The following is an 11,832-nucleotide window of genomic DNA, read 5'->3' as shown; positions in this document are numbered from 1 at the left end:
TTAACCGCAGAAACCGGTTCTCTCTTTCTCACCTTGCACGCGCTCTCGCTCTACCTGCGATTCAAGTGCGTGTGTGTGTGGGTGAGAGCGGGAGTAAAGGCGCTCAAAATACACAGACAAAACGAGTTTCCACCTGGCCAACCTGAATTTCTCCCGCTCTCCGCTCGCTCTTTTTGTGGGTGATCTTGTGGGCCGCGCTCTCATCTGCTCTCACAGGGAGCGATCGCCAATGGCGAGAGAGATGTGGCGATCAACAAGTGAGCGCAGGTCCGCGATATGTCCGCAGAGCAATGGACTTTTAGTTATTCCGTGATCTTTTACCAATATTGTGTGCAGCGACGGCTGATCGACGTCAAGAGAAGAAGAAGAACTGGCAGAATCAGAGAAAATAAACAATACTATATATACGTATATATATGCACATAGCTGAACACGTGTGTGTGTGTGGCTCAAGACCGGAAGTTGAATTAAACGGAAGTTAACTAATAGCAACTGAAGAACATTTTAAGGATCGCTTGTTCGCAAATTATTCGCGTGTGCTAGCCAACAGAACTACCATATTATTTCAGTCGAAAAAATCGAAAAAGCGTGCCTGCCAATTTGACTTAACTTGGCTGAGACTGCACTTTGTTGTTTTCGTTTTTTGGCCAGACGTCAAATTCGATTTTTATGACTTTTGAAAGCGTGACTAAGACGTGATTTATGATGGCGTGTGGTTTTTAATATTCATGTGGACGCGCTCCGAACCTCTCAACCTGCGTAGGTGCGCCAAACAATAAAAAATACAAAAAATCACCACGGCAACCAGCAACATCGCAGCCCCGAGGCTTTATCCCGATATCCAGCTGAGTGTGTGCGTGGATTCGACTTTTTTATGGAGGCAGTTAAGCATTTGAGTGCCGCTGCTGCTGCTGCTGCAGCTGCAACTTGCAGCGATTTGCCGGCCAAGGCAGCAGCCGCGCCGGCAGCAACGAGCGATATTGGCAACGAGGCGCTGGGCGATCTCAAGGCAGGCGCAACAGCAGCAGCTGCAGCCAGCAACGCAGCAACATCGAGGCACCACAAGCCAAGTGCCGCAGCAACACCCACAGCGGCGCACAAGAAAAGCGAGAGTTGCAACGGCAACGGCAACGCCAACGGCAACAAGTGCACCGCTGCAACATCGCCGATCGGCAGTAAGACCAGCAACGCAGCCATGGCAGCTGCCACAGCAACGGCGGCCGCAGCAACCAACGATCTTGCAGCGGCTGCTGCGGTCGTTCTTTCGCTGCAAGGCACCATGGTCAGCAGCTTGCAGCAGGCCGCCCTGCTGCCGGCCAATTCGGCAGCAGCAGCAGCCCTCAATCTCCAGGCCCTGGAATCCTACTTGGCGCTGCAGCGGCTCACCGGGAAATCGGATGTGTTCCGCTTTTCCAACAGCAACACCAGCAGCAGCAACAGCAACAGCAACGGCAACAGCAACAACGCCACCACCTGCAACAGCAGCAGCAGTGAAGCGGAGAGCAATGCCTTGCCCTCCTCGCTAATCGATATAGCCAATATAGAGCTCAAGTCGAGCTGCTCCTCGAGCTCCTCGGGGGAGCCCCCCTTGACTGCAGCCACAGCATCAGCTGCTGCCACATCCTCGCCCAGCAGCAACAGCAGCAACTCCACCAGCACACCAGCCACATCCAAGTGCCTGCCTCTGCCCTCCATTGGCACCGTTAGTGCTGCTGCCGCAGTGGCGGCTGCTGCGGCTGCTGCAGCAGCTGCTGCAAACCAACAGGCGGCACTGGACTGCGCAACGGCCGCAGAACTGGCAGCAGAATGCGATCTACCCTTGCTCGATGGCGAGGATGCGCTCTCCTTCGAGGCGGGAGACCTGGACAGCAGCTATGGCAGCTTCATGTTCAATCCCTCGGCCTTCAGCCAGGCGGAAACGGACTCGGCTCTGCACTCGCTGCAGGCCACCATGTACCAGGACAAGATGAGTGTCATCACAGGGGCGGCAGGCGGAGTAGCGGCAGGTGCGGTGGGCGGGCTGGAGGAGGCGGGCAGCTCGGCGGCGGCAGCGGCTGCCCAGCGTTCCAAGAAGCAGTTCATCTGCAAGTTCTGCAACCGGCAGTTCACCAAGTCCTACAATCTGCTCATCCACGAGAGAACCCACACGGACGAGAGGCCCTACTCCTGCGACATCTGCGGCAAGGCCTTCCGGCGCCAGGATCATCTGAGGGACCACAGGTAGGCTGGGTATTACCTTATAAATTGGGGATGGGCCACTTCATTGTAGTATAGGAAATGACCCTTTGTCTTGGAGGCTGTTTTCAGAACCAGTATAGTCGCCATATTTCATTCAGTCTTCCGAATCATTCTTGTGATCCGCAGATATATCCACTCCAAGGAGAAGCCCTTCAAGTGCGCAGAGTGCGGCAAGGGATTCTGTCAGTCCCGCACGCTGGCCGTCCACAAGATCCTGCACATGGAGGAGTCGCCGCACAAGTGCCCCGTGTGCAACCGCTCCTTCAACCAGCGTTCCAATCTGAAGACCCACCTGCTCACCCACACCGACATCAAGCCGTACAACTGCGCCTCCTGCGGGAAAGTCTTCCGGCGCAACTGCGACTTGCGACGTCACAGCCTGACGCACAACTTGGCCGCCGGAGTGGGCGGTGTGGTGGGCGGCAACCTAAGTGATCTGTTTGGCTCCGGCTCCAGCTCCAGCTCGGAACTGGGCTTACCCACGGGCTCCGCCAGTAGCGCCGCATCCGCCAGAGATTTGGTGGCCGTCAGCGATTGATCTTCCTCAAATGATTCCTCACTCTTTGATACCCACTCAATAAAATGAAATCTCAATTGCAGCTCTCATGAGTACGAATCCCTCCATTTCGTAATCGTAATCTTAGCACGACTACACAGCATTTAGTTTAGTGTAAGTTTAGCCCTAGCTACTTTGGTTTAAGCCTTGGATATTTGTGACGTAAGCCTAGCAGGAAAGTTTGACTTTGCGTAGATTAACTATAGATATTAAGTTAATTGTGGACTCCTAATGTACGATCGAATAAAAGACAATAGCTTAAAGGAAATCATGCATTTTATTGTTGAGTTGGGCTTATGGTGCTGGAAAGGTGTTAGTCCAATCCCAAGTCTCAAAACTGCTCAAGTGTTACTACATTGTGAACATTATAGCCAGTTACCAAAGGCATGTAGATTCCCTTTCAGTTAACAGCCCATTATCCAGATCCTTCACTTGAAAATTTCCAGAATTTTCCTAAACGTTTTTCTCACCCTTTCTACCATTCCTCCACGTCGATTCCACTCTTGTACTTACACTATTGACACACTTGCAGCGTACTAAAATCAAATATTTGTACCGATGTTTATCGCTCGAGTGCCAACAAGGGCAATTAATGTAGCATTAAGGTGCACACCTTCAAACACCGCTTTCAACAAGCCTTTGACAACAAACAAGATCGACAATAGTGGGGCTAAAACAAAGAAATGCCCACATTTTCCCACCAACTCCAGGCTGCTCCACTTTTCTAGTCAAATAATGTCGTACAAGCCGGCGGACAAGTGGAGCAGGCGCTATCTCACCGATCGACAGGACCACCCACCCACAAGAGCACGGTATTTAGATATCGGGCCACCATGCACTCCACATTTCCCACACAGGAACACCAGATAATTCCGGGCGTGTCCGCTGAAAGAGTTCGAAAGGGATTTTATAGCGAAAAGTGGGCTGTCCATTCCAGAACGAGGGTGGAGCTCCAGCACCAGCTCCAGCTGCAGACTGCCACAAAGTTTACAATTTTTATTATCGACTACAAAAAGATGCGGCCATAACGACACAAGCACATACAGTGCAGTTCAAAAGCGAATGCCGACCGGGTTTCCTTCCACGGCCATCTCACCCCGTTGCCCTACTCTCATTCCTTTCTGCCCCCCAACTCTGACGCAGGCTTCCCGAAAAGATCGCCGCGTTTGTCAATCGTTAAACGGATCAATGTAAAGCCGCCTGCAATGTTGTCTTTATGGGGTCTCCACTGTTGCTGTTGCTGTTGCATTTCCTGTGCTTCAGCTGCACCAGGCCAAACCAAGCCAAACCAAACCAAACCAATTACAACGATCAAACAACAATTATGGATGAGTCCGAGTTCTGCGTCCCAGTTTGGGTCCCATTCTTGGCCAGATCTCGCGGCCCTGTTCTCGTTTGTTTGCCGTGGCCAGCCGGCTCCTCCTCCTCCTCCTCCTCCTCCTCCTCCTCCTCCTCCTCGTCCTCGTCCACTGCCCCATCCTTACCCACTCCTCCTCCCCGGGTGGTTAAACATTTTAAACACGACCTGCTTGCTGCTCTCTGCAAATATTTGCGCGGATATTGTTCTATTCAATGGAACAAGCGTGCAAGCGACACTGGGAGAAATTCTTTTAAAAAGGGTTATGTATATATGGCTAGATGATTCAGCTGCTGCAGCTTTACCTCCAAATATCCAAAGTGAAGTATCAATATTTTAAAAGAATTCCTTTCATAATTCCAAGCAGTTCTGAATGAAACTATCGTTAGTTTCAGGAAATATTTGAAGTCTTTATGTTTGCCGGATGCATAAGCCTAACGACTTGGGCTGCAAGTATTTTGCTGAGTGCACTGGCATCTCCCATTAGTCCAGGCTCTAAACAGCCTCCAAAGACCGAGAAACGCCGAGAATGGAGCGTCTCTGCGAATTGCCAGCAATTTCACACTTTATGCGCGACGGCTTCATTTCCACAGAGTGTCGCCCCACCCCGCCCCGCCATCCCCCTGGGAGCACCCCAGAGCCCCAGGCTATGTCGTGGTATCCAGCTCATCCTCCGGCCAAGAGTGGGGCATTCTTCCCGAGCGGCGCGTGCGGGAAGAGCGGATGTTTGAACGCTTTCGAAGTTTACGAACGCTCCAACGTCGCTCCAACCGGCTGTTGGACCGTATTGATGGGAAAATTATGAAATTCATTGTTTGTGTTTGACTAATAATTATGACAGCAAACGCATTGTCGTCATAAACGCGAGGGGACAACCCCGAAAAGGGGCGGCGCAGCGGAGGGGCGCGGAGCGATGCGGAAGGGGCGGGAGCGCACTAAATTCGCTTTGAGGTTTCCGCACCGCCCAGACAAAAAAAAAAAAAAAAAAAATTGAAATGAAAGAGGAAACAACACTGACTAACTCTAATAAGCCCATCAACGGCAAACGACAACGCGGCAACATTCCACCTTCGATCTGCAACACTTACAGCAAAAAGCGACAACGAAACCTACACCGCGCGAAATTCGCAGTAACAAGATTAGTTTGAACGAACCACTTAAAATATAGCTTTAAACGAAGGCTTTCAAATTATTAAATATATTACTAAATAATATTATACAGAATACAATCTTAATCCTTCTGCCATTGCTGTTATAGTAATTAGTACTTAGCATTTTCTTTCGGTGTACCAACAACACCAACCAACAATGTTGTTGTCTAGTGTTCGAGGCGTGGCCGTTGGAAGATTCTTTGAAGTTGGCTATTGCTTTTGGTCAAGGTGTTGTTGTGTTCCTGGGGCTTTGGCGATGGAGCCGGTGGGGGTGGGGCTGGGGGCTGGGGGCCACGATGATGGGGCCGATGATGATGGCCAAGTCGAGGGGAAGGGAAACATTTTGGTGCGTTGTGAAATTTTGTTGCGTTTCCCGGAACCAACGCAAAAAAGCGGAACGTTCTCGTTGTCGTCGGTTGTTGGACTCCTCTGGTTTTGGTTGTTCGGTTGTTTGGTTGTTTGGCCATCGGTATCGGTTGTTCATTTGCCCTGGCGTTGTCTTTTTGGGGCGAATGTAAATGTCAGTGGGCTGTCGGCCGGGCTATTTGGTTATTTGGCCACTCTGCCACTCTGCCATTTTGGCTCCGGCCAGTTAGTTTGTCGGCACCATTTGCTTTATGATTTGATGTATGTGGCTGTCCGTCCGGTCGTAACTACGCCAATAATTCTGACCCGGCCGCATCGGCACCTCAATGGGAACGAATCCGTGTTTGCTCAGTGCTCAAATACGCGCCATGCACTGAACTCAATTTTGCACATTTTTCAATAATCCACAACAAATAAATGCTATATTGGTGGTATTCACTGGGTATATGTTAGCTGAAAACCTTAAGTTGTAAAATTATGAGCCATTTCTTAACAGTTTTTTTCTGTGTAGGGGAAGCGCATCTAACTCATTTTTTGGGGCCAATCGCTGGCGTTGGTGTGTTCGCCAAGTCTTAAGTATAGTTTTTTGCCTTTGGCCAAGTTGAAAGCTGCGCCAGAACTGAAGGAAACGTAAATTTCTGGCGGCGTTCTTCTGCCTAATTAGGTGCCATCTCGTAAACGTTTTCGCATTTCAGTTAGGTAACTTTTTCTTTTTTACCATCTTACACAAAGGTATGCGGTAGTTAAAGTACCCAAGCTTGGGTCCTAACAAAAACTTGTAGAATTCTACTATAGTTAGCTATTTAGCCTATACAATATGATTTCAATATGATTTCTATACAATATGATATGATAATAAACTGACAAGCTTCCAATTTCCACAGAAAACTTTCCAACTTACTTTATTTCGTGAATTCCCCGAATTCTTTTCGTAGCCAACCCCCAAATATCCACACCCATGTCATCACAGCTGCCTCCTAGACACCTCGTCTCCAACCCCCACCCCCTGCGCACACCGCCCACCCGTAAAGGCCCTTTGACGACCGACAAACGATCATAAAGCCAGGAAAACTAAATTTCTGGAACTGCAGTCGCCGCCGCATCTTTGTGCCAATGTCATAATACAGAAGAAGAAAAGCTGCCGAAAATCGTGCAAGTGAATAGGAGACCTTGCTTATAAGGTCCGCAGTTGTTGGGCCCTTGGAGCCGCAGAGCTCCTCCGCCGATAGGCGAAGCGGAGGAGGGAGGAGGGAGTGGGAGTAGGGAGTAGGGAGGGCCCAAACGGTGTCCCCAAGTGGTTATTAGATTTTATTGGACGGGACACTTTTGCCGACGGGGAGTTGGGGGCCTACGCTTCTGCAGAGTTCTCTCACGTTGCGGCGGAGAACTGAAGCATGCATATGAAGACCCACTCGTGGGCGATACACCGCAAGAAAATGTTATCACTGGGGATTATGGAAAATATACACAATCACATATAACAACTTTTTTGAGAGGCACATGCTGCAAGTGCTACATGGTCACCAATAGACCAGAGTGGTATTGTGTTTTTTTATTCTGACTGGCAACACTTTCCGCCCGTAGTTTCCGGTGTATGCCCATATGCCAGAACGTACAACTCTTGTGCGATGTCGGTTGTTGGATTTTATTGCAGGCAGGCGCAAATGCAAACAAATGCGACAAATGTCGAGTGTGCACACATATTTAGAGTTGTAATTGACAGTCGGACGAGTGCGGCGAGGTGGTCTCCTCTCTCGCTCTCGGAGTCCGAGTTCGAGTCCGCACTCTCCGTAATCCGTACTCCGTACTGCTGCCCGGCACTCCGTGCTTCCCGGCTGGCACTTCGTATTTGCCCACGGCTTGTTTGACAACTTGCCGGGCACGTAGCACGGAGCAGTCACCGGATCGACTTGTGTACTACAACAGCCAGCAACGTCAAATAGTGACGGAAACTCTGCACTGTACACTGGAAAAAACGGGCTCAGTTTGCTTCAGTTTTCGCCGAACTAGAGTTGAGTTCTAAGCAATCGCAGTGATAAGATCTTAGGCAATCTTAGCTTACTGATGATAGAAAGTGCCTCTTTAATGCTTGAAAACTTAAAAAAGTAGTTCTGTAAATATAATTGAATATGTTGAATCAATAAATTGTAATATTAAATATAATTTTCAGTTGTAAAGATGCGTTAAAATCTAATCTCTGTAAAGTACAAAGTTTATAATAATAAAGCAAACTCATTAATTAATTAAAAATATAATTGAATATTTCCTTGATAACACAAAAAACACATCTTCATTTTTTCAAATTAAAATAGGCTTCGACTTGCGCACATTTGCGCCCAGTGCAGTGGAAACCCACCTCGATGAGAGCGAGAGAGCCAGTCAGATAGCGGTGGAGCTTATCAACCACCACCCCTTCTGAGCCACTGCAGCACCCCTTCGCCACCCCTGGACAAACAGTTTTAGGGGGGTTATATGACTTTTCGGAAACTGATAAGCTCCGCCGAGCTGCAAGCTAATTGAGTGACGACTGCGAGTACGCGGTTAAATTAAAACGAATCATTTGCAAGCACACCCCTGAGATCCGAAAAGCCCCTCCTCTACCCTCCCCTCGAGCACAGCCACCCCCACCTTAACTACTATTTTTTTTTTTACCACGACTACTTCGTCGGCAGTCGACGATGATTAGAACCAAAACAATCAAACAAAACACATCAAAGAGCCGGTGCCGTCAATTTGTCATTAACGTAATATACTGACAAGATTGCTTTGCACGGATATCGCGGACGTTAGTTGACTAAGCCCCATACCATACCATTCCCTACTATACCTATGGTATGGTATACCATTCCATACCCCTTGGTATTTGTGAACAAACACTGAGTTTAGCGTCCGTCAAGGTGTTGTAATACTGTTATGGTCGGCTATTTTGAGAGTCTCTATTAGTGGGGGCCAGTTGTAAATTTCCGTTTTTAGAGTGAAAAAATGTGACATATTTTCGTCATCGGGCTTTGGGTAACGTGGCTGAGATCTTGTTTGCCCAAGGATTAGCAATTTGTGTGGGATTTTTCTAAGTCGTGAGTGCATTTCGAGTGGCACTGACTGTTTGGTGAGTGATTAATGCGTCATAAGTGCTGATTTTGGATGGGTGGTTTCCTATAGAAAGTATTTGAACAGTAAACACACATCTTTTTCGTTGTAAATCCGACTAGAACATTCACCGAACCAGTGAACTCCACTCAGTTAACTCCTTCACTTTTTCCTAAGCCGACAGTTGTGACATGATGGCGCTCACCTAATGGTTAATTAGGTTGAGTCCCTGTTCGACGATTACGCCACCTAATAACCAAGTAAGCTCCAGATGAATAGCTATATGGCAAGAGCAATATGACGAAGAGCCGGAGGCCACACTCCATTCCCCATTTCATTTCACCATCAGACCTCAATGGTGAACGAGTAAAAATGAACTCTAAGCCGATGCAGACGGGAGATAATCCGACGCAGAGATACATGTACACTCGCAGATACTTTCGTATATACGTATATATCTTTATATACAACTTTGTTTACTGTGCAGAAAAGGGATGGTTCACCATACCACTTCCTTAAAACCCAACAGATGCAGCAGACAGGCGACCAGTCGACTTAATGATGGTTACGTAAGCCGTTTTGCGTTCAAAGATCAACGAAGCATATAACCGAATATATGTCCCGGATTCCGGAATCCGGAATCCGGATCCCGACCACCGTTTTCGGATCCCTTCGGGCTGCCGTTGACAGTTCACGGGGCACTTTAAAGTGCCCATCTCGAGTGGACACCTATATAAATTTCACGCTTATCAGCACTCCCGTTCCCTTTCAAAATGAAAGGGGACAAATTGCTTCCCCCGTTTGGACGGCCATATATCCTGTTCCTATTGTTGCGTTCGCTGTTGATTAGCTTAATAATTTGTACCCACTTCGCACCCCATTTCCACAATTTCCACATTTCCCTCCCGTTGAAAAGGGGGATGTTCAGTGATCTGCGGATGGGCGTGGCATGGTGTAGATTACCAGCGAAACAGTTGCTACTAATGGATGGTTATGGTTAGAGCCGGGGTGGATTGCTCATGGCTCGTCTATACGGGTTGTTTTTCCTCGGCCACCATGCTGCGATAATTGAATAAACATTGAGGCGGTACGGGGAGCGTTAATGCTTGAAGTTGGCCAGGATTTTCATTCAGTTACCAGTTAAAGTGATACCCATCGCAGCTTTTATCTTCCATGGCCAACGGGGGCGTCACAACCTGATTTCAATCATGACTCGGGCGGTGTTTTGCATATCTGAAATCGAAATCTTGGCTGACTTTTGGGGGAGGTGACCTTTGAATGATGAAGACTCTGCTGAGAATCTTTTGATCTAGATGGAATAATCGGGTCGCTGCGAAGTTTTCCATTTATAAGTGGAATGTGGGCATTGTTTAAGGCACATGTTTGTAAATTAGAGTGGGCTAAGACTTTATACAGAAAACGTATTCAGAACTAAGAGCCGATATGGAGCATAGTGATATATCTTAGCACATGCCAGTAAAAGCCAACGTAATTAATTTGTCAGACTTCCAGGGACGACTAAGAGTGAAGAAGAGAAGCGTGAAATACTTTGTTTTCCACCTGGGACACCTCTTGCAGCCAAGCTTCTGATTCTGAGCCCGATTTCTCGATCACTCCCTGATTGATGATCCCAACACGCGACTTCTTTGTACTAATAAATTCCCAGCAAAATTCAGACAAAATTCCAGACCCCGGAGATAAGGTCACAGGCAGCAGAGACACCAAAAGAATCTGAATCCGATTCCGAATTCGAATCCATGTCCAAGTCCAAAGTGTGGAGATCAATGGATTGGGCAGAGCGGCTCTTCCGGTTGGACATTGGGACATTGGGTCATTTGACATTGACAGTTGCAGCCATAAATAAGCGTACAATAATTCTGTAGCCCTTTGTTTGAGTGTAAACAAATTAGAAATCACACCGCCACAACAAAAATTGACCACACTCGGCGTGTGTGTGAGCTGTGTTTACTTAACCACTGATAACAAAGTTGAAACAATAAACATTTTTCTCGCACAACAAAACACACAAATCCACTTAGCCACGCGCGTAGAAAGAAAGCCACCGATGAGAAGAAAGAGCCGGACCACCGGGACCAAAAGCAGAAACCAAAAACAGAAGACAGCAGACAGAAGATTGACCGAACTCGAGAAAGAATCGAGAAGAATTCCACATGACCGTGTGGTGGTTGCGTTGGTGGTTCCACTGGCGTCACATAACCCATGCGAAACAGACGGCAATTTATTGATGAGTTTATTGCAACCACTTGAGTGGATCGGGAAGAATCCGAGGGAAGACTGCAGAATGATGCTCGATGATGTCTATGTCGTCGCATCGGCATCATCATCAGTTGATTCTTTGTATTATTTCTTCGTTTTTTCGACTGCGGGGGGACACAATTTGTAAATTTCGTTTTATGACAACGCGCGCCACGTAAAATAAAACCATCTGCGGTGGCTTCGTGTGTCTCCGCTGACAAGCATACCCTGCACTTCGAGAAAAGTCCACTTAAAACAGCTAAATGGCTTGAGAGTTTTCCGAAGACCAGATTTCAACTTCTGCATTAAATTATACAGGTTACTTCTAGTGTTCACTTATATATATCGTAAAATCTATTGATAAGACTTGAATGATATAGCATCATTCTAAATACAGCAACAAATTAAATGTATTCTTTTTAAGGTTCCGATATAAAACTCAAGAGAACGCTTAATACTTAGCACTTATATTTGTAGTAAAAGAGATGGATTTCAAGTTTTAATCACAGTGCAATCCAAACTTGAACCAAAGCCACGAGAAGATGGAAACAAAAATGCTAATTTAAAAAATTATGAGCTTCGTTCGCTTTTGGTCACACCTTAAAAATGTTAACTTGATTTCAGCTGAGCTGATCAGGCCCGACTTGGGTGCTATGTGGTTGCTATTGTTGTTTGGGGTCTCGTATTATTTTGGTAAGATCTTGGCGTATACGGTAGGTCCAGCTCTAACTGTTATTTATCGTTAGACAAGACAAGCGGCAAGCTGCCCCTGTATTTGAAACTCGTTTTCTTATTCCTTCAGAAAGTGAAACAAAGATGCC

General features: G+C 47.4%; 2 protein-coding genes across 2 annotated transcripts; one reads left to right on the top strand and one right to left on the bottom strand.

The window, feature by feature from the left end:
* The first annotated feature begins 241 nt into the window (after positions 1–241).
* On the top strand, positions 242–3,062 carry LOC6542623 (protein sister of odd and bowel). Its single transcript, XM_001968547.3, has 2 exons — positions 242–2,220; positions 2,365–3,062. The coding sequence occupies exons 1-2, from the start codon at positions 875–877 to the stop codon at positions 2,774–2,776; spliced, it is 1,758 nt and encodes a 585-aa protein (XP_001968583.1). The 5' UTR covers positions 242–874; the 3' UTR covers positions 2,777–3,062.
* Positions 3,063–4,607: 1,545 nt separating this feature from the next.
* LOC26526408 lies at positions 4,608–5,011 on the bottom strand. Its single transcript, XM_015160016.2, has one exon. The coding sequence runs from the start codon at positions 4,961–4,963 to the stop codon at positions 4,799–4,801; it is 165 nt and encodes a 54-aa protein (XP_015015502.1). The 5' UTR covers positions 4,964–5,011; the 3' UTR covers positions 4,608–4,798.
* Positions 5,012–11,832: the final 6,821 nt, after the last annotated feature.

This window comes from Drosophila erecta, unplaced genomic scaffold (assembly GCF_003286155.1).
Source record: "Drosophila erecta strain 14021-0224.00,06,07 unplaced genomic scaffold, DereRS2 tig00000055-arrow-pilon, whole genome shotgun sequence".
NCBI classification, from domain to species: Eukaryota; Metazoa; Arthropoda; class Insecta; order Diptera; family Drosophilidae; genus Drosophila; species Drosophila erecta.
This window is presented reverse-complemented; position numbering and strand designations above follow the sequence as displayed.